At 45.4% G+C, this 23578-nt stretch overlaps 1 protein-coding gene across 6 annotated transcripts in view; it reads left to right on the top strand.

Annotated features, from left to right (window-relative positions):
• The window catches only part of hivep2a (HIVEP zinc finger 2a), a 103534-nt gene extending 93449 nt beyond the window's left edge, over nt 1-10085 (top strand). For all 6 annotated transcript variants that reach the window (XM_042321705.1, XM_042321702.1, XM_042321701.1 and 3 more), the window contains 6 exons: nt 31-5155; nt 5419-5570; nt 6407-6582; nt 6830-6931; nt 7379-8319; nt 9116-10085. In XM_042321705.1, coding sequence (XP_042177639.1) covers nt 272-5155; nt 5419-5570; nt 6407-6582; nt 6830-6931; nt 7379-8319; nt 9116-9982 — 7122 coding nt within the window. In that variant the 5' untranslated portion in view covers nt 31-271 and the 3' untranslated portion in view covers nt 9983-10085. The remainder of the gene's footprint in view (nt 1-30; nt 5156-5418; nt 5571-6406; nt 6583-6829; nt 6932-7378; nt 8320-9115) is intronic.
• Nucleotides 10086-23578: the final 13493 nt, after the last annotated feature.

Here is a 23578-nt window from a genome sequence, read left to right as displayed (position 1 = left end):
TATATATATATATTCTGTTTACGTTTTCAGATCACGAAAAGATCTTCATACATTTAATGAATTGGACAGAAAATTGGAAGGATGTTAGCAAGTCTACAGTATGATTGACAGAAAGAAAGTGTTCTGATGCAGACTATAGAGGATCTTCGTGACTCAAATGTGGAACAACCCAACAACTTCAGCAATGGAAGGCCCCTTTGTTTAAGATCTCCAGGTGTGACAGCATCTGACATTTGACCTTTGAGAAACCCAACTGACGTCTAGCGGGACAATGGAGCCACGTGAATCTGCTGCTGGACCAAAATGCACCAAGGATCCCCGGGAGAAGCTACAAAGGAAGTGGGTCTCTGAGCCCTCAGCTGGTACAAAAAGAAGCACTTTTGCTGACCCGGAGGAAAAGAGGCACTCGCATCGCGAAATCCTTCAAAGTGGTGCCAGTGGCAGCAATATTACTGGCTCAGCACGAAAGTATGGCTCTGGGAAGCTGCTATCAACTGCAATGGGTCAGTCGTCTCAAGATAGTCAGTACGCACAGGCTTTCCCTCGTACTTACTCCTACCAGCTACCACAACCGTACCCACAACAGCCCATGCAAGAGCGCTTCCTGTCCGGAGCCAAGCCACAGCCTGGTCTGGAGGCCCATGCCTGGCCCTTCGCTGGACAGCTCCCATCCGACGACATATTCCCTGGACACTCCCGTGCCCATGGAGTTTTCCCTCGTCAGAAATCTCCCAGTTTACCAAGTTCTTTTGGCCAGTATTCCCAGTCAGGGCCGGAGCCACCAGAGGAGGGATACAAGAAGGAGCAGAAACCCAAGAAGCCAGGGAAGTATATCTGCCACTACTGTGGAAGGGCTTGTGCTAAACCCAGCGTGCTGAAGAAGCACATTCGTTCACACACTGGGGAACGCCCCTACCCTTGTGTCCCCTGTGGGTTCTCATTTAAAACCAAGAGTAATTTGTATAAACACAGGAAATCTCATGCCCATGCCATCAAAGCAGGACTAGTCCCATTCTCCGAACTGGCAGTTTCACGCACAGACATGGATCAGGCATCCTCAGTGGGAGAGACGGAAGTACACTCAGACGGTGAACAGAGCACAGACACCGACGAGGAAACTGCAGAGGCCTCCATGTTTATGGACAAAGGCAGCCCTATTCCCCAGATATCATTTGAGATGGACAAAAGCACAATGGAGAAGGGTAGGGAGCCGGCATATGCTGACTCAGCTGAGGAGCTAGCTATGGCTTCCATGAAAGTGCCTATCCTAATTGTCCCAAAACAAGGGGTCCCACCAACAGCATTGGAGTGCCCCCCATTCACGGACCTCAAGGCTTCTCACATCAGCTCCCAGGTTGGCCACGTGGATGACTCTCCCACTATCAAACAGAGACTGGCTCTAAGACTGACAGAGAAGAAGGGATCACAGGACTCAGACCAGCAGTCCCAGCAGTCCCTGAACCTTCTGAGTCCACACAGCAAAGGCAGCACAGACTCGGGCTACTTCTCCCGTTCAGAGAGTGCAGAGCAACAGATCAGCCCTCCCAACACAAACGCAAAGTCCTATGAGGAGATCATGTTTGGTCGGACTTGGTATTACAAACCTAACTCTGCTAGATCTAGACAATCCATTGCAGTAGGCATGGCCACTGTTGGCCAAGACACTAACATAGTAATGGGGAAGATATCTGAGGATCATATTTTTTTCCGAAATGATAGCGGTGAAGTGCAACTATTAGCAGGTGTTGACCCTAAGCAGTATCCCACAGGCCCTTGCCAAAGCAACACAGGTCTACTAGAGACTCCTTCTGATTCAGGGACACTCATTAGGAGTAACTCAATGCCAACATCATCCCCGACCAACCTCAACGTCCCACCGGGGATAAGAGTGAGCCACTCCTTTGACGAGATGATGACCACTGATGATGTCTTCTACCCGGGTGCTGCCGGTCTGAGGAGGCTTAGGAGACAGGCAGCTTTTGAGCATTCAGCACATGAAGGGCATGGCGACTATGAAACCTATGGACATGTTCCCAAGAACGCAGCCCCATCCGTGGCATTAAAGCTAGGGGAGCGCAGTCCTGTGGTGCCAGAGCATACAGCATACAGCCCATACGGTACTAAAATGACAGAGATTGCCACTCGTAAACGCAGGAAGGAAAAGAGTGTAGGAGATGAGGAGGATGGCCCTGTCCAGTACGACAGTAGTTGTAGTGGCTCAGTAGATATGGTCAGAGATTATGATTCAAAACAAGGTAGTCAAGAGGGTTCAAGGGGGACACCTACTGGAAAGGGATCCATGGGATCTATGTACAGTGCACATAGCCAATCAGACAGTTTTGAAACATGCTGTAGTAGCATGTGCTCAGAGGACGTAGTGCTAGTCCCAGACTCTGACAGAAAGGCAGCTGGCAATGTTATATCTGTCATTCAGCACACCAACTCACTCAGTAGGCCAAACTCCTTTGAGAAGTCAGAGTCCTTCGAGCACCCAGCCTACCTGCAAGAAAAACCCTCCAGCCAATATTCAGAGCAGTCAGATACAGAGAACATAGAGGATGTGCAGAGCCCAGAGTTTATCCTGAGGTCTGAGAGCATGGAGCTGCAGCAGCAAAGCAACAGTGATTTAGTTTCATCCAACCAGCCCTGTCACATGCCCCCCAAACTGGTACGTCAGCCTAATATCCAAGTGCCTGAAATCAGGGTGACAGAGGAGCCAGACAAACCAGAGAAAGAGCCTGATGTACTGACCAAGGAGCCGGAGAAGCACGTTGAAGAGTTCCAGTGGCCCCAGAGGAGTGAGACACTGTCCCAGCTCCCTGCGGAGAAGCTGCCTCCTAAGAAGAAGCGTCTGCGTCTGGCAGACCTGGAGCACTCCTCTGGGGAGTCCAGCTTTGAGTCTTGCACCAGCCTGTCCAGGAGCCCCAGCCAGGAGAGCAACCTGTCCCACAGCTCCAGCTTCTCTATGTCCTTTGACAGGGAAGAGAGCCTAAAGTCTGTGTCACCGTCCAAGCAGGAGGACTTTGGCAAACAGTCTGAGTACAGCGGAAACTCTCTCACTATCCCCGGCCATCACCAGCAGAGGGAGATGCGACGCTCCTCATCAGAACAGGCTCCCAGCGCTCTGCCCACCGAGATCCCAGAGATCCGTAGCAAGTCCTTCGACTATGGTAGCCTCTCAACATCATCCAGACAGGGAGAGGTTTACTCCAGTGCATCAGCCATGAAAGATCGGAGACGGGGTTACCTAGTAAGGCAGGCATCCCTCAGCGTTTACCCTGAGACTGCGGTGCATGAGCATGGTGGTCTCGAAATTACTGTCAAGCAAGAGCACTCGGACCATGGACCCTCATCTTGGCAGAGCCCCCCATCCTCTCAAAGTTCTCTCGGTGCATCAGCCAGCGAAGTAGCAAGACCCAAGAGAGGGTCACATCATCATCTTCTGCAACAGAGCATTAGTGAGGACAGCCAGGACGACTCACCACTGTTCCAGAAGTCATCTCGTCTGCCAAGTCAACAGTCATCTGAGGGAGAGCATCCAGGTCACGAGCTCATGAGCAAGGAAACGATGCAATACTCCTCACTCCAGAACAGCTTGGCTTCACTGCCTTTCCTGCCATGTCAGCCGGGTCTGTTCTGGCATCCCGAGTCCACACAGAGACACAAGCAGCATCTGGCTTTCCAGCCACACCAGTTACAGAAACTACATATCAGACAGCCTAGTCTACCACACATGATCCAGAAATCCAACCCACCTCTTAATCAGCTACAGCAGATTCAGAAGCAATGCGATGCAAAAGCTGACGGTGCTATCAGTCAGAGCTATCAGTATCCCTCCAGAGCCTCCCCCCAGGCCCAGCATTATGGATCTCTACCGTCTAAAGTGGCCCTCACCGAGAGCACGGTGCTCCTGCAACAGGTCCAGCCAATCTTCGCCACTCAGAATGCAGGTTCACAGTCATCTCTCCCAGGTATGCTAGTCCCCGTTAGGATACAGACTCAAGTGCCATCTTACGGAAGTGTTATGTACACAAGTGTTTCACAACTCTTAGCTAACCATGGCCAGAGCACTTATTCAGCAAGAGTCATATGCTCAGAGAGTGTATCATCTAGTTCACCCACAGGTTGCACTGTTTCAAAGCAAGGCGTTGGCTTCAATTTATCTCAGATCCTTGGTCAGTCTGAGGGAGCTCTACGTTATCCACTGTGGAATATTCCGGATCTGAACACTGAACACGGGAGACTGAACACGGGAATTCCGCTGTCGTTGACATCAGGAACCATCTCCACCACGGATGCGTCCTCCAGTATTGGGGGAAGCAAGCGGATGCTATCACCTGCCAGTAGCCTGGAACTCTTTATAGAGACCAAACAGCAGAAACGGGTCAAGGAGGAGAAGATGTACGGTCAGATTGTAAAGGAGCTGAGCGCTGTCGAGCTGAGTGCTTCGAAAGACAGCGTTAAGTTATCAAAGTGTGCCCCTCTGAAGAGCGAGGGTTCAATGGACGATCAGGAGAGGATGTCCTCCTCCCCACCAGCAGACTTCCCCTCCACCAAAATCCCAGTGCGTTCCAACGCACCTCACATAACTGATGTGCCACCAGCTGACAGCTTCACTCCCCCTCTGCAAATCGTGACGGACTTCCCTGGTGGCAGAGAGTCCCCAGAGGAGCTGGACGTAGATGACTCCACCCCAGAGGCTAGCTGCAGCCCACAGTTCATGGTCTCCTCCAGTGACACTCCAGAGGAAGCCAAGCCACTCATAGGCAGCAAGATACCTGTCAACATGCTGGTGCAGCTGGCTGCCAATCAGAGTGGGGGTGCTGCCGGAAGCACTCTAATGCTCACAGATCTGGCCGACGTTCAGCAGTTCTTTCAGTTCCCCAGTCTTCGCACGACAACCAGTGTCAGCTGGTGCTTCCTGAATTACACCAAACCAAACAACGCTCAGACGACTCCCGTGACTTCTGTCTATGGCTCCTGGTGCGTCAGCTCCTACAACCCCAACCCTCTCAGCCTCAGCACCAAGGCTACTCTGGCCTTGCTCTGCTCCAAGCAGAGGAAGAACACAGAAACCTACACGATGGCTGCTATGTATCAACCCATGACTGGAAAACTTGTGTCCTCTCTTGCTTGGAAGCAGAAGTTTGAACAGGTAATCACACGTCACATACAGCATGCCATCTATTCATAGTTAATGTATTTATTGGTTTAAGGGTGGTTAACGGTTTGTTACTAAATAAGTATTCAAGGTTTAGAATTTGCATGCTTTAGAGAGTTTGAAATCTCCTACAGTATTAGAATCCAATCTGGGATAAAAGTCTATTTTGAAGCCAACATTCCAGTACATCTGCCATCAAGTGTTTTTGTGTGTTTGTGAGGATTTAACTGAGTGTTATGCATGTTTTTCACTTGCAGATGAAGCCAGAGCTCATGCAGCTAGATGTGAGCAAATATGGGAAGAAAATCAAGGGGCTGAGCTCCAGGGATCGAGTCAAGGAGGACCACGGAGAGAAGGAGGCCTCCTCAAAACAGGCTGAGCCCACTCGCATCAAAATCTTTGAAGGAGGGTATGTGAAGATGGCTGCCATAAGCCATTAAAAAAATTGAAAGCTTTTTAATATCAGTGTGGCACCTTTTCGAGGAGGCTGCCTAAATTTGTATATTGTTGTGACTTTTACACAAAATGTACAGTTTTGTGAAATGCAGAAGATGAACAGCACTTTATTTATTGCCTGGTGGCTGAAACCACTTCTTCAGAGATTATATTATTTGAGAATGGTAATACAATGACTGTGATAACTGGAAATGAAGTATTACCGGATATTTTAAAATTACTTCACATTTTTTATTACTTCACATTTATGGACTTGAGGGTGTTTTCTGTAGAAATTTGATAGATAAAAAAAACGGGATGTATTTTTCAGGTGTATTTTAAATGTGGTTGAAAGGAGTTACTAGTATAGGCTTCTGTTTTTATAGAAATATAGTAGAGCAAAGTTTTGTTGTTTTAACAGCCAAGGGTATTAATGACTACTGTGCATGAGGCTACTGTAACATTTTGCTTCGGTGCAAGCAAAAAATAGATTTCCAAATGAGTTTTTCAATCATCTGAAATGTTTTCAAAATCACATATCTGTAATGTCTCTTTTATGATATTACCATGTACAGTGAGAAAAATGTATAAGAATTCCATTTCATAAATGGGAACAGCTGTAAAAATATCTCTGACCAATACCCAGTTGAATTTGGCACCAGAATAATGTTCTCTAAGCAGTATAAGGCAAACCTTCCCAATGTAAAGTGGTCTGTTTGGTGTACTTGATATTTGCCCCCTTAACACATGCTTCGATATACTCAATATCCTCCAATAACGTTGAAAAATCTGGTCTTCTTACGATTTCAGGTACAAATCCAATGAAGACTATGTTTACGTGCGGGGCAGAGGAAGAGGGAAGTACATCTGTGAAGAGTGTGGGATCCGCTGTAAGAAGCCAAGCATGCTGAAGAAACATATCCGCACACACACCGATGTCCGGCCGTATGTCTGCAAGTTCTGCAACTTTGCTTTTAAAACCAAAGGTGGGTTTCCTTCTTCCACTTCATATAACCAGATATATACGAATGTACACCTTTCCTCTCAAGTAATTTAACCTGATAGTTCAAACATAAACAGTGTTCACACTGGAAAATGATTTATGTAGAACTGCAAATACAGACTTCGGTTTACATTGCATTAGGAGAGTGGCAAGGTTCTTTCTCTCTGCTTCAGTAACATCCTATGCTGCTTCCAGTAAGACTTTTTAAAAGGTGTAAACTCTTGTTTCAGGAAACCTGACAAAGCACATGAAGTCGAAAGCCCACATGAAGAAGTGCTTGGAACTCGGGGTGTCAGTGACATCTGTGGAGGATCCTGACGCCGAGGAAGCTGGTATGAATCAGACAGACTGACTGAGCACATTGTGTAGAGATGAGCCAATATTTCATAAATGCTGAGCCCTGTAAGTTGCACTGGTGCGGTTCATGAGGGACAATTATCATAATGAAAAACAGGAGCCACCTCTCTGCCAGGTTTATGTAAAATATCCAACTTTAAGATACACAGTTCACATTTTCCCTGCTTGAATCCCATCATTCTGCATAGAGTATAAAAGAACTCGAGTGACCTATTCAATCCAACTGAAATAAATTGCGGTTGCTGTAAAATATCTGTAAAACGCATAAATATAAAAAGTCCTACTGTGTTTTTATATCCCATTTCCTTGTTAAGACTGCACTAAATGCCGTTTATTTGTCTTGCAGAATAAAGTAGGCTACTGTTATTGCATTTGCATAGCGACTGGATCAACGGTTGATTAACCAATATGTTTCTTTTCAGACAATGGCGAGGATGGCCAGAGGGAGTCTGGGAAGATGTCAGGCATTATGGCGGACCACCAGTTCTCAGACGCTGATGATTCTGATGGTGGCGAGGATGACGGGGATGAGGTGGATGATGATGAAGACGATGAGGATGATTACGATGGCGACTCCACGCCGAAAACACGCTCCAGAAGCACTAGCCCTCAGCCCTATGGCATACCGTCTCTCTCCATCACAGCTGTGGCGGCCTCTCAGAGTGCCTGCTCCTCAGACCTGCTGGGCCACGGCCCCAAACCTCCCATCTTCAGCTACTTCACCAGCCTGCCCAGCATCCAGATCACCCAGCTCATGGTGCCCAGCGAGCGTGCAGGCCAGGGCCAGATGGCAGAGTATCAGCGTCTGCTGCAGGGCGCCCTGGGCGAGGACTATAAGAACAGGCTAGACATACCCAGCTCCATGGACAAGGACTTTGGCCTGTCCACAGATCACAGCTCCTCCTCCTTTGACCTGTCCCCGTCTCGCCTCTCCTCTCCAGGCCTGGGGTCCTCCCCTCTCCGAGAGCCCTCCCCCACCACCTCCTCACGCAAGTACCTCTCCCCCCGACGGGACCTGTCCCCCCGTGGCCGCCTGTCACCCCACAGAGAGGTGTCCCCTCTTAGGCACATCTCCCCCAAGAGAGACATCTCCTTCAGGAGGGACCTCTCGCCTCGGAGGGACCTGTCTGCCAGAGGTCACCTCTCGCCCCTGTCCCACACCGGACGCCCCACGTCACCGGGCAGGGACCTTGCGGGCAGGAGGGAGCTGTCTCCGCGCAGTCACCACCGGGGCATGATCAGACCTGTCTCCCCCAGGAGGGGAATGCACCATCACAGTGCCCCTTGGAGTCTAAGTCAGCACCTAGACTCAGAGATGGTGTCACTGGGCCAGCGCAGTAGGAGCCACTCAGAGATGGAGACAGTAAGTGTTCCAGAACATATTAAACTGTTCTCTTCTATTTTATTCTATTCACACTACACTTGAGCCGTCATAAACCGCTCCTTACTGACGGTATGTTAACTAATGAATGGTCTCTGCCTTCAACCGTCTTAGATAGTCTAACTTAAAGTTAAAGTACAATGGACCCATGAAGGACCACCATATAGTGCTACTCTATCTGCAGACATTTTTATTTCTATTTCTAATTAAGAATCCCTGGGGAAATAGGTAAAATAGGTACAGTGTGCATGTGCTGTGCAGTTATTCTTCTCTTCTCCATGCCATCTGGCTTGTTTCCATGGAACTGAGTGATATACAGATAAGGCTGCCATAGCTTGGCTCATCACTCAGTGGTTAATAACTGCTGTTTTTGTTCTTACGAGTCTTGTTAAACCCAACTTTCCAGGAACCCCAGTTTAAATAAAGCATGACATGGAGCCCGCTTCAGCTGTATCATTTTCAAATATTCATATTTGACTTATTTTTAGCTGGTAATAGTTTTGTCGTGTGGGAGCAGATTTTTCCTATCTTCTCAAAATCCATTACAATCCCTCTTTTCCTCATTCACAATTTCTCAGTCAGTACGAACCCACATTTTTTAAGTGTTAGCATTTTATACATCATTAGGTGTACCACAGTGTAGATGTTTTGCTGCATATAGTTGTAACATTTACTTAGTACTTAGAACTTTCAGAGATCATCTGCATACTAAGATCTACAGACCCTATTGATCTACGGCCACTATACTTTGTACTGAATTCACCTTGTATTGTTTCAGGAGCAGAATAAGGGTTCCCCTCCCCACAGCAGCCAGGAGTCCCCTCTGCCCCACCAGGGCCTGTTCAGCCACCTCCCCCTGCACTCCCAGCAACAGGTCCGCACCTCCTTCCCCATGATCCCCATCGGTGGCATCCAGATGGTGCACTCCGTGCCCACCTCAGTCACCGGCCTGACCCACCCCGCCCGCCTCCCCCTGCAGAAGAGCACGTCTGAGGAGTCCAGCACCAGCGAGGTCTCCTTCCACCTGGCCGAGGGAGGAGGAGGGTCCAGGGGTTCCACCGGGTCGTCCGACTCACCCCAGCGCCAGGAGAGGATGGTGTCATCATCCTTTTCCTCTCGGGGGACGCCGGTCCCCTCCCCTGGCCCGTCCTTACCCTGGTCAGGAAGTCGCCAGGACAGCGCAGACATGTCAGACAGCAAGGACATTAAGCAGCAGGAGGAAAGCATACAGACTTGTACCAATGCTATCGCCTCGCTCCGCATCGCTACAGAACATGACACTCTGGAGAAGGGCATGTTGGTGTGCTCTTCAGACGCCCATCAGAGACACCCCCCCCCACTGCCTCACTCCTCTCACCCCCCTTACCCCAGCCCTCAGGAGAGAGCCTCCAGCAGGATTCAGCACTTTAGTGGCCTAGAGGTTAGGCAGTCCCCGGACGGCCACTCTGCCTCCCCTCTCCCCCTACACTCCAGCTCCAGCTCAGAGACCTCCCTGCCAGCCACATCAAAGGGCCCGGCGGGTTCCACGGCAGGCCCAGGCCATTGTGCCAAGGAGAGGTCACCAGGTCAACAAAGCCCAGGGGAAAGACCAGAAAGCACAAAGAGAGGCAAAAATATATTAAAGGATGCCACCGAGAACAGGTGAACATTGTTAAAAAGGGAAGGACGTGCAACGCAAAGACATCAACCCGGACAATTGCACACACACACACACACACGACGCGCACACAGAGAGACAGACATTTAATCACACACACACACGACGCGCACACAGAGAGACAGACATTTAACACACACACACACACGACGCGCACACAGAGAGACAGACATTTAAACACACACACACACGACGCGCACACAGAGAGACAGACATTTAATCACACACACACACGACGCGCACACAGAGAGACAGACATTTAAACACACACACACACGACGCGCACACAGAGAGACAGACATTTAAACACACACACGACGCGCACACAGAGAGACAGACATTTAAACACACACACGACGCGCACACAGAGAGACAGACATTTAAACACACACACACACGACGCGCACACAGAGAGACAGACATTTAAACACACACACACACGACGCGCACACAGAGAGACAGACATTTAAACACACACACACACGACGCGCACACAGAGAGACAGACATTTAAACACACACACACACGACGCGCACACAGAGAGACAGACATTTAAACACACACACACACGACGCGCACACAGAGAGACAGACATTTAAACACACACACACACGACGCGCACACAGAGAGACAGACATTTAATCACACACACGACGCGCACACAGAGAGACAGACATTTAATCACACACACACACGACGCGCACACAGAGAGACAGACATTTAAACACACACACACACGACGCGCACACAGAGAGACAGACATTTAAACACACACACACACGACGCGCACACAGAGAGACAGACATTTAAACACACACACACAAACAAGTCTTTAAACAAGCAAATTAAGTAGATACTCTGTAGTTTCAATGTATAGCATGCCTTTTATAACCTGGTTTGCTATTTTAACAATTTCTTTCTTATTTAAATTTTCAGAGAATATACATACAGTATGTTAACTTATATATGAGCCTGACCAAATTGATGATGGACTCCAGTCTGGTACTTTTAAATGTACAGATGTGTGTGCCTTTTCTTTACTTTTTGCTTATATTCTTATAAGCATATTAAGCAGGAAGATATGTTAATATATCACGTTTGTGTATCAGCTTTGTAATAAATGCAATTTCTCGTCTTTTTTAGACACTTGAGTCTGAATGATGTGAAGTATCAATATATGTAAGGTTGCACTAAAACATATTTTTATATGAGTGAAATTAAATGGCTTTTGTGTACAGCAGCAATTCTATAATACTATTTATTGTATCATGTTTCATAAAATGTACATTTTTCTTAATGTTGTGGATGCCTTTTCTATGTAAAAGCATGGGTTTTGCTATGGCATAATTAGAGCAAACAATATGTACACTGTAAAATGGCTTTATATGTTAGAAGTATTTATATACACCTAAGTGAATGCACTTTACTTGGAGGTATATACATATGATACAATTTACCAGAATATATATCTAGTATATATATATATATATATATATAGAATATATATGTGCACTTAGGTTTTAGATTGACACCCACATACAGTATGGTAGTTAGTTCTAAATGCTTGGACCTTTTTCTCTCCTGTTCGCTGGATTGGCTATACTAGTTGTGATTTTACATTTTTTACAAAAAGTAGAACTGTTCAGCATTAAGTGAATCAATGTGCTTCTATTTTTTCTTTTCATTCAACGCTTACTGAAGTAGTAGTGGAATATTAAAGATAGTTTGATCTTCTGTGAATCGCGTTGCTTGAAGTACTTGATTTATTGATTAGTATGGGGAACATTCCAGCTGATGTAAATATTGAATGCCCATGAATTTGTATACACACACACACACACACACACACACACACACACACACACACACACACACACGCACACACGCATGCACACACGCATGCACACACGCACACACACACACACACACACATGCAGACACACCTACACACACACACACACACACACACACGCACACACACACACACACAGAGATTAGTGAGACACCAGTGTGTTACCTACGAGGAGACCCCAGCGGCTTACACACACACAGTCATACACATTTATACATGGAAAGAGTTCATTCTGGGCAATGACGTTAGTTCATCAACAAAACAAAACATATTAAATGCTTGTACACACAGATATCCAGAACTCTGAAAAATGCACCTTATGTTTCCTAAATTTGGGGGGGTACTATCCAATAATGCTGTATCTCAATTTTGGAACTGGGATTTGGAAACCAGTTGCTTTTAAAAACCTGTTTGCGAATAAACAACCTAAACGAACAGGAGCATTCAGCCCGTCACTCATGTGTGTATATCTGTATTTTGTATGGTGTGTATAAGATCTGTGTAATTTACTCTTTGGACATTTTTGTCACTAGTCCTTGGTATTCACCTAACTGTATCAACATGTCTTTAAAATCTAAGGTATCAAAGCACAAATCATAGTATAGAGAGAAGAAAAAGAAAGGTGTTAAACACATACAAAGATTAACATTGTGATGTTCAGTGGAAAGTGCAATATCATGGAAGACCCCAGTTTCAACAATTAATCACAGTGCAGGTGGAAATAAAACGGATTGTTGTTTTCAAATAAATACCACTACAATAAAATGTCCTCGATGCTTTAATTCCTTCCAAATACCCTTGGGCCTCACTGTATGTGGGCACACTTGCAATATCACGTAGGCCTACAGTACATGTCCTACTTTACAGTACCATAGGCACAATAGGAGTCTGCACACAAAATAAGTGTAGGCCTTTGGTAAACTTAACTCAGTTATAGCTCTTCTGTAAAACCTGAAAGAGCTCTCCAGTTGCTAATCTTAGGCTATCACTGTCATACTGCGTAGAACACATAGTTACTTCCCTTTGGTTTAATCCACTCTGACACAACTAGGTTGGTTATTCTCACTAACGTGTTTGTCTCTCAGATCATTTCGAAAGATACTTTGATCTTAGGGGTATTTTAGTCTTGATTAGTTTTGATTTCTTTACTTTGAAAGCAATTCTGTTTACGGAAATTGTCATGGGAATTCTCACCATAGATGATCAGTAACTCAAACCTATTTTGGATTGTCAGATTGTCATCCTCATGAATATTGCAACTGAAAAGAAAATCTTATTTACTCAATAATACATAGTCATATTCAAGAGATCAAGTGCTACAACACTAAATGGGTATCATTGTAAAAATGTCCTCTAATGGTGTTACACAGATCATGTAGAGATTAACATGTAATACATATTGGTATTCAGGTAGAATGTTTAAATAGGAATCCATTACACACAATACATTTTAACCAGCCACCAAATGGCTATTGGTTGTTTCCTATCCAGGCGAGCGGATGCAGTGGCATGCTGCTGTGACAGTTGTATGTGAGAACGTTATAGGTATTCTAGTCCTCACACGGTGGCGTGCAGGTGTTTCCGTTGAGCGTCCGCCCCAAGGACATGGCTGTGTCACTCAGACACCGGCCATCCATCTGCCCGTGTTCTGTCTCTTCATGTCCAACCCTCTCTGATGAACGGCTACAACAGACAGATCAGGACTGCAGGATGGCCGCTGGAGCCAGCCTCTTAATATAACTAAGCGTGACCCTGCTCAGGGAAAACTCATGGTCCTAAAGAAAGGCTACCTACTCCCTATTGTTCTTTTACAGCCGTTTACAGTCGTCATTGATTTAATGGGTGAGGCGGTTACTGTAAATACATATTTTGATTTGTTTGAGAAATCCACTGCCCCTCCCTAGTGCCACAATCACCCACTTCACCCTTTGTATTGAGTGGTTATTGATGGCACCGGAGGGGATGGCTGTCGTTTTATTTGCTTTTAACCAACCGTGCTATTATGTTTTTTTTTTTTTGCATAGTTTGTAACTTATTTTGTACATAATGTTGCTGCTACCGTCTCTTATGACCGAAAATAACTTCTGGACATCAGAACAGCGATTACTCACCTCGAATTGGACAAATAATTTTTCATTAATGAGTCTGCACCGGAAGGATATACTCCAAACACCCAAACAGGCCATCATCCCCTCATTAGCTGGAGAAAGAAACAGAGATTTTGCGGAAAGAGATCGGGGTGCCTTGTGAGGATCAGGTGACGAGTGGCTAATCTGCCTTTGCCATCCATACTGCTAGCTAACGTTCAATCGCATATTTGCATATTGCATATTTGCATATTTGTAAACAACAGCTGGTGCACGATATCTAAGGAAGTCTCAAGGTTTTGCACACCTGAGAATGAGTATCTCATGATAAGCTGTAGACCACACTATCTACCTAGAGAGTTTTCCTCTGTATTTTTCATAGCTGTCTACATACCACCACAGACCAATGCTGGCACTAAAACCAAACTCAATGAGCTGTATACCGCCATAAGCAAACAGGAAAACGCTCATCCAGAGATGGTGCTCCTAGTGACTTTAATTCAGGGAAACTTAAATCAGTTTTACTAATTTCTATCAGCATGATAAATGTGCAACCAGAAGGGAAGAAAATGCTAAACCACCCGTACTCCACACACAGAGACGCGTACAAAGCTCTCCCTTGCCCTCCATTTGGCAAATCTGACCACAAATCTATCCTCCTGATTCCTGCTTACAAGCAAAAATTAAAGCAGGAAGCACCAGTGACTAGGTCTATAAAAAAGTGGTCAGATGAAGCAGATGCTAAAATATGGAATATGTTCCGAATATGTTCCGAATATGTTCCGGGATTCTTCCGGATGGCATTGAGGAATACACCACATCAGTCACTAGCTTCATCAATAAGTGCATTGATGACGTCGTCCCCACAGTGACTATACGTACATACCCCAACCAGAAGCCATGGATTACAGGCAACATTCGCACTGAACTAAAGAGTAGAGCTGCCGCTTTCAAGGAGCAGGAATCTAACCCGGAAGCTTATAAGAAATCCCGCTATGCCCTCCGATGAACCATCAAAATGGCAAAGCATCAATACAGCACTAAGATTGAATCGTACTACACCGGCTTTGACACTCGTCAGATGTGGCAGGGCTTGCAAACTACAGTATTACAGACTACAAAGGGAAGCACAGCTGAGAGCTGCCCAGTGACACGTGCCTACCAGACGAGCTAAATAACTTCTATGCTCGCTTCGAGGCAAGTAATACTGAAACATGCTTGAGAGCATCAGCTGTTCCAGATGACTGTGTGATCACGCTCTCCGCAGCCAATGTGAGTAAGACCTTTAAACAGGTCAACATTCACAAGGCCGCAGGGCCAGACGTATTACCAGGACGTGTGCTCTGAGCATGCGCTGCCCAACTGGCAAGTGTTTTCACTGACATTTTCAACCTCTCCCTGTCTGAGTCTGTAATACCAACATGTTTCAAGCAGACCACCATAATCCCTGTGCACAAGAACACTAAGGTAACCTGCCTAAATGACTACTGACCCATAGCATTCACGTCTGTAGCCATGAAATGCTTTGAAATGCTGGTCATGGCTCACATCATCACCATTATCCCAGAAACCCTAGACCCACTCCAATTCGCATACCGCCCCAACAGATCCACAGATGATGCAATCTCTATTGCACTCCACACTGCCCTATCCCACCTGGACAAAAGGAACACCTATGTGAGAATGCTATTCATTGACAACAGCTCAGCGTTCAACACCATAGTGCCCTCAAAGCTCATCACTAACCAAGGGACCCTGGGACTAAACACCTCCCTCTGCAACTGGCTCCTGCACTTCCTGACGGGCCGCCCCCAGGTGGTAAGGGTAGGTAACAACACATCTGCCATGCTGATCCTCAACACCGGGGCCCCTCAGGCGTGCGTGCTCAGTCCCCTCCTGTACTCCCTGTTCACCCATGACTGCACGGCCAGGCACGACTTCAACACCATCATTAAGTTTACTGATGACACAACAGTGGTCTGATCACTGACTATGATGAGACAGTCTTTAGGGAGGAGGTCAGAGACCTGACCATGTGGTGCAAGGACAACAACCTCTCCCTCAACATGATCAAGACAAAGGAGATGATTGTGGACTATAGGAAAAAGAGGACCGAGCATGCCCCCATTCTCATCGCCGGGGCTGTAGTGGAGCAGGTTGAGAGCTTCAAGCTCCTTGGCGTCCACATCACCAACAAACTAACATGGTCCAAGCACACCAAGACAGTTGTAAAGAGGGCACGACAAAACATATTCCCCCTCAGGAGACTGAAAAGATTTAGCATGGGTCCTCAGATCCTCAGAAGGCTTTACAGCTGCACCATCGAGAGCATCCTGACGGGTTGCATCACTGCCTGGTATGGCAACTGCTCGGCCTCCGACTGCAAGGCACTACAAAGGGTAGTACGTGCGGCCCAATACATCACCGGGGCCAAGCTTCCTGCCATCCAGGACCTCTATACCAGGCGGTGTCAGAGGAAGGCCCTAAAAATGGTCAAAGACTCCAGCCACCCTAGTCATAGACTGTTCTCTCTGCTACAGCACAGAAAGCGGCTACCGGAGCGCCAAGCCTAGGTCCAAGAGGCTTCTTAAACAGCTTCTACCCCCAAGCCAAAAGATACCTGAACATCTAATGAAATGGCTACCCAGACTTTTTCCATTGCCCCCCTTCTAAGCTGCTGCATTGTTACTTTAATAGCTCTATCTACATGTACATATTACCTGAATGACCTCAACACCGGTGCCCCCGCACATTGAATCTGTACCTCTGTATATAGCCCTGCTATTGTTATTTCCTGCTGCTCTTTAATTATTTTGTTGTTCTTATCTTTTAATGTACTGTGTATGCAGTGAAGTGTACACTGTATGATCAATGTATTTTTTACAATGTATGATTTATAAAGGTCTCCTGTGTAAATGAGGTCTTCTGACCCTAAGCTGGACTTTCCTGGATAAAACCAAAGCCTTCTATTTAGAATTGTTGAATCGTCAAGCCATGCAATTGTTTCGTGCTGGTAAACAAGCTGTCTAAAAGCTGTCATATTTAGCCAAACTAGTCACTTATCTCATTTTAAATTTGCCCTTTGCAATCACCATCATGTAGTACTACATGGAAGACTGCAATTTGTCATCAAGATGTGTTCCAAAGAAGTGGTGCCTGTTTTCCTGGAGAGGCATCTGGTTGGAGGAGTAAACAGCTTTCCAATTTTAAGTGCCAGGAAAAAAAGAAACAAATTAAAACCATAGCCTCTCAAATTTTCCCCTCTCATTTCCATTTTTCAAGGATCGGGAAAGTTCATCTGAGCACTTGACAGGAAAAACTGGTGTCATTAACAACCTCAGATAGAAACCACTTGCCTTCGGAAAGTATTCAGACCCCTTGACTTTTTCCACATTTTACAGCCCTATTCTATAATGGATTAAATATTTGGATGAAATATTTAAAAAATCTCAGCAATCTACACACAATACTACACAGTGACAAAGCAAAAACAGTTTTTAGAAATTTTTGCAAATGTATTAAATAGAAGAAAAAAAAGTTTTATACCAAAATATTCAGACCCTTTGTTATGAGACTCTAAATTGAGCCCAGGTGCATCCTGTTTCCATTGATCATCCTTGAGATGTTTCTACAACTTGATTGGAGTCCACCTGTGGTAAATTCAATTTATTGGACATGATTTTGAAAGGCACCCACTTGTCTATTTAAGGTCCAACAGTTGACAGTGTATGTCAGAGCAAAAACCAAGCCATGGGGTCGAAGGAATTGTCCGTAGAGCTCAGAGACAGGATTGTGTCGAGGCACAGATCTGAGGAAGGGTACCAAAAAATGTCTGCAACATTGAAGGTCCCCAAGAACACAGTTGCCTCCATCATTCTTAAATGGAAGAAGTTTGGAACCACCAAGACTCTTCCTAGAGCTGGCCGCCTGGCCAAACTGAGCAATCGGGGGAGAAGGGCCTTGGTCAGGGAGGTGACCAAGAACCTGGTGGTCACTCTGACAGAGCTCCAGAGATCCTCTGTGGAGATGGGAGAACCTTCCACAAGGACAAACATCTCTGCAGCACTCCACCAAACAGGCCTTTATGGTACAGTGGCCAGACGGAAGCTATGCCTCAGTAAAAGGCTTATGACAATCCCCTTGGAGTTTGCCAAAAGGCACCTAAAGACACTCAGACCATGAGAAGCAAGATTCTCTGGTCAGATGAAACCAAATTTGAGCTCTTTGGCCTGAATACCAAGCGTCAGGTCTGGAGAAAACCTGGCACCATCCCTACTGTGAAGCATGGTGGTGGCAGCATCATGCTTTGGAGATGTTTTTCTGTGGCAGGGGGACTAGTCAGGATCAAGGCAAAGATTAACGAAGCAAAGTACAGAGAGATCCTTGATGAAAACCTGCTCCAGAGAGCTCAGGTCCTCAGACTGGGGCATTGGTTCACCGTCCAACAGGACAACGACCCTAAGCACACAGCCAAAACAACGCAAGAGTGGCTTGGGGACAAGTCTCTGAATGCCCTTGAGTGGCCAGGCCAGAGCCCGCACTTGAACTCAATCAAACATCTCTGGAGAGACCTGAAAATAGCTTTGCAGCAACACTCCCCATCCAACCTGACAGATTCTGAGAGGATCTGCAGAGAAGAATGGGAAAAACTCCACAAATACAGGTGTGTCAAGCTTGCAGCATCATACCCAAAAAGACTTGAGACTGTAATTGCTGCCAAAGGTGCTTCAACAAGGTACTGAGTAAATGGTCTGACTGCTCATGTAAATGTGTTATTCAAGTTTTTTTAAATTTTTTATAAATTAGCAAACATTTCTAAAAAACTGTTTTTGCTTTGTCGTTATGGAGTATTGTGTGCAGATTGACGAGGGAAATAAACAATTAAATCAATTTTAGAATAAGGCTGGAACGTATGAAAATGTGGAAAAAGTCAAGGGGTCTGAATGCTTTCCCGAAGGCACTGTACTGTAACTTTACTGTACCTATGTGTGATGGCTTGACCAAAGAGGAGATAATAATGAGGTAGGTGTGTGTCAGCGCCATTGGAATATGAACCACAACAACATGTTTCCCAATTGGTGTTCAGAAACTGTCCTTCAATGAATGTCAGTGCGAGACATAGACACATAGGTTTATTCAGAATATCTGCACTACATAAAGGCTGGGTACACTGTACCCTAAATAAAAGTCAGCACTGACATAGAATAGAATATATGAATGTAGAAACTGTTTTGTCGACTCAAGGCTAAACTGCTTTGAGAACATTCATGTCATAGAGATATACTGCCATCTGTAGGTAAAACAAAGTAATACAGCTGTGTAGAAAACCTGGTCAAAATGTGGAGGGAAAATTATCGGACTGCACATAAGTAGACGGATGACTGTCATCTATTAGTCAGTACCTCTCATGTATTTCGTCTTATCCCCTTACATGACACTTTAATCGTTTTTATTTCATGAGAAATGCTTTGAATCATTTAGCATCACAGCAATTAGATTATAATACCCAAACAATTTATGCAATTATATACGTAAACAATGCATCAATAATGTTTCCCAAGGCAAGAAAATGCCAAACATCTGTCCCAGTTACTGACTATCTCACAATCACACAACATGAGGAAACTGTCTGTGTCTATGTTCCTTGGAGAAAAATCACTCCAATGTCCCTCATAAGATCCCAGCCACTGCACTTTCCAATGTTATGTACAGTATTGACTGAGTCTGACTCTGATTGGGAGCAGCTCTTTTTCCACAAGGGAGAGAGGTATTTTTATTGTCCAGGCTGTTTGGCTGCCTCCCAGATGGATGAAGCTTCTTCTCTCTCGCCCTGAGCTCCAGGCAAGCTGATAGGGGACTAGAGCCACATGTGGTCCACATAAACGGAACCAGATGTAGGGCAGAAAACAACAGTATCTGAGCCAGACTAATGTTATTGTTTACTGTAATCTCTCACATTGGTGGTGATATGAGACTTCAATGAAACAGATACACAATCACAATATGTAAGAGAGCAGTTTGGGAGAATTATTGTAATATCTGCGACCTGACCTGAATATTCTTTTAACACTACATTTATTTTATGGAAACAGGGTTTCCTAAAAATGTGGTCCTCTGCATGTATTTACGCCAGGTGTCCTTGGTTCTACATGTCATATACTGTGTCAAATCCTGGTTCATTTACTGTTTATGGTCTGTACATGCTAGCCAATGTTTTCCATTTAGGATCCTCTATGTTCCTTTGCTTTACATCTTGAACATTATTTAAATGTTTTGTAAACCCTCACAGAGTAACCCCCCCACATACACACCTCTTCACCTTTCTCCCTCTCTCTCGCTCTCTCCAAATGCAATCCCATAATAAGTATTTTAGGTTAATTTGGATATGGGAACGAGATTTTGAAGGGCTCTTTCTGAGAAGGAGAGCTGTTTTTGGTGTTTTTGCATTATCCACAATGCATCGCGGCACCGTCCTAGAGAGAACACTGTGTGGTAATGAGTTAATTGCTCTGTAATTAGGAAATTGTAGAACAGCACAATAGCGGGTTTGGAGGGATGGCCTCTCCATACCCTGATAGCATCCAGTCACTACAGATGATGCTCCCCCCCCCCACCTTGGTCCTGGGAAGAGTCCTTGGCTTGTACTCTGCCAGGCTGGCTTTTCACCCTAACTCTCCGCACTGACTGAGTGTGTGTGAAATGTATCTAAGGAGAACAAGATGGCCCAGAATGCCTTCCGTTTGAGTCAGGCCCTGCTGAATTGTGATCACACTCACAGCTGCCACCGTTAAGATTTATTTGGAAACATCGGGGGAAAGAACAACATCCATTCTGCTGTGATGGGCTTGAAAAAGGGCAAGGGTGTGCTGAACATACTGGCAGGTTACTTTCAATCAGATGGAGGGAGCTTGTGGAGGACAGAGCAGTGCTGTCTGCTTCACACCGGGACAACCCTCTCTCCATTAATCCAGCCCTCTAAATCAGTCAGCAGCATCACACCATCACCACGCCGTGTCTCTGTCTTCCCACAGACACCGCTCCAGGTCACACATTAATGACACGCCTCAGCAGAAATCTGGATAGTAAAAACTTTTCTTCTCTCCTGCGACAGGTCCTCGCTGGGGTGTTTATGGGAAAAAAGGGAATGTGTTGAAAAAGTGAAGAAGGTGTTGCAGCAACACATTCCAAGGTCTTGTCTTCTACTCTGTAGTATGTTACAGTACATTGAGATGGGAATCCTGGAGCCATGTTAGTTTCAGTCAGGAGCAAAGGAGGGGAGAACAGCCCAGCTGTCAACTTCAGAGATGTGGCTAGAATGCCCAACATCTCTGGAGATAATTGTGGACTACAGGAAAAGGAGGACCGAGCATGCCCCCATTCTCATCGGTGGGGCTGTAGTGGAGCAGGTTGAGAGCTTCAAGTTCCTTGGTGTCCACGTCAGCAACAAACTAACAAGGCCCACCAAGACAGTCGTGAAGAGGGCACGACAAAACATATTCCCCCTCAGGAGACTGAAAAGATTTGTCATGGGTCCTCAGATCCTCAGAAGGTTTTACAGCTGCACCATCGAAAGCATCCTGACTGGGTTGCATCACTGCCTGGTATGGCAACTGCTCAGCCTCTGACCGCAAGGTACTACAGAGGGTAGTGCGTACTGCCCAGTACATCACCGGGGCCAAGCTTCCTGCCATCCAGGACCTCTATACCAGGCGGTGTCAGACGAAGGCCCTAAAAATTGTCAGAGACTCCAGCCACCGTAGTCATAGACTGTTCTCTCTACTACAGCATGGCAAGTGGTACCGGAGCGCCAAGTCTAGGTCCAAGAGGCTTCTTAACAGCTTCTACTTCCTAGACTCCTGAACAGCTAATGAAATGGCTACCCAGACTTTTTCCATTTTCCACTGCTACTCTCTGTTATTATCTCTGCATAGTCACTTTAATAACTCTACCTACATGTACATATTACCTCAATTAGCTCAACACCGGTGCCCCCGCACATTGACTCTGTACCGGTACCTTCTGAATATAGCCCTGCTATTGTTACTTACTGCTGCTCTTTAGTTATTTGTTATTCTTATCTCTTACTTTTTGGTGGTTATTTTCTTAAAACTCCATTGTTGGTTAAGGGCTTGTAAGTAAGCATTTCACTGTAAGGTTTACACCTGTTGTATTTGTGACAAATGACAAATAAAATTAGATTGGATTAGATTTGATTTTGAGATAGACATAACACAGAGGAAACAACAGAGCCAACACAGAGATGTGCATACAATGTGAGCTTCCCAAAGTGGGTAGGAGAAAAAGGAGAGGAGCGGGAGAGATGGAGGAATGGATGGGGGGATGGACAAATTAGGGGGAGGGAGAAGCAGCGGGGAAGATGGAGCTCAGTGAGACAGAGAGGACATATGGTTGGAAAATCTGTTCCTGATTACATCACCACACTCTCAGGCCACATTTGGTTGAGGTATGCCCAGGGATGGAGGAGGGAGGTGGTGTCAGGGAGAGAGGGAAGGAGGGATAGAGAGAGAGAGCAGGTCTAATCTCATTGATGTGTGTTTGGGCTGGGGTACAGGGTGGACTTGGCTCCGTCTGTCTTTTTGTTATTCTTAGAGCTACGTTGTCGTCATCCGCTCCGCGTTGGTGGCGTTTGAAAATGTCACACTGTGTTGCAAAATGCAGACCGTCAGCATACTGACTGATGCCTCCACCCAAACATGAGAGAACTGGACAAAAACAAGAATCAGAGTGTTTAATACATTGGGAGTGAGGAATGATGATTATTATCAATAACGCAACATTCACAAGTGTTTGCTCATTCTGACACATCAGTGAAACTGGGTGAAATAAAAACACAATCTTTTACACACTTGTGGCAATATCATTGTAACTACTACATATTTACTTTAACCGCATGGGCGAAGACTGCTTATGAAAATATTGAAGACTTAATTGACATTTGAATTTCAAGGCCAAACCAGTGGCGGCAATTATAGATTTTTTTTATTTATAAAAGAAAATGATCCTAAATGATCATCAGAACAACCAAATACAAGTATTTCTGTACATTTTTGGTGAATTATACAATTTAGCCTCAAAGCAATCATCCAAGAACTCCCAAGTTCTCTCCATGAAACTAAACCTCTAGATATAGGCACAAACGTTATAAAACATTTGAAGTAGCAACCTAAAAATGTATGTTTTTTCTGGTTGCATAATTACATGATTCTACAAAGGAACAACATCGGGGATTCTTTTCTTAACCTATGCTAAGTACTGTTATTTTACTTCATTCATAAACGGTGGATGTGGTAAGTTGATTATGGTTACTGGGAAAATGTGGATAGGTAAAAAAAAATTGGATGAGCAAAGGTCCCAAACAAGCTCATCCCATGTCACCGCAAAGCCTTCTGCTGTGGTGACGCCAGGAAAGCAATTCACCACAGACAGTGGATCATTTGTTTCAGCATACACACACTTCTTTGTTGTTTTGTTGCGCCTGGAAAAGAACGTGTAGATATGCCATTGCAATAACAATGCTTTTCAAAACTGTTTCGAAATAGTAGTATTGGGGATCATTTCTGTGATAAGGTTAGAGTTCAATAAATCAAAAGATATTGGAAGATTGCCCCTCTTCAGTTGATATTG

Source organism: Oncorhynchus tshawytscha, linkage group LG05, assembly GCF_018296145.1.
Source record: "Oncorhynchus tshawytscha isolate Ot180627B linkage group LG05, Otsh_v2.0, whole genome shotgun sequence".
Lineage (NCBI taxonomy): Eukaryota > Metazoa > Chordata > Actinopteri > Salmoniformes > Salmonidae > Oncorhynchus > Oncorhynchus tshawytscha.
Note: the sequence above shows the minus strand (reverse complement) of the source record. Positions and strands in the feature narration are given on the sequence as shown.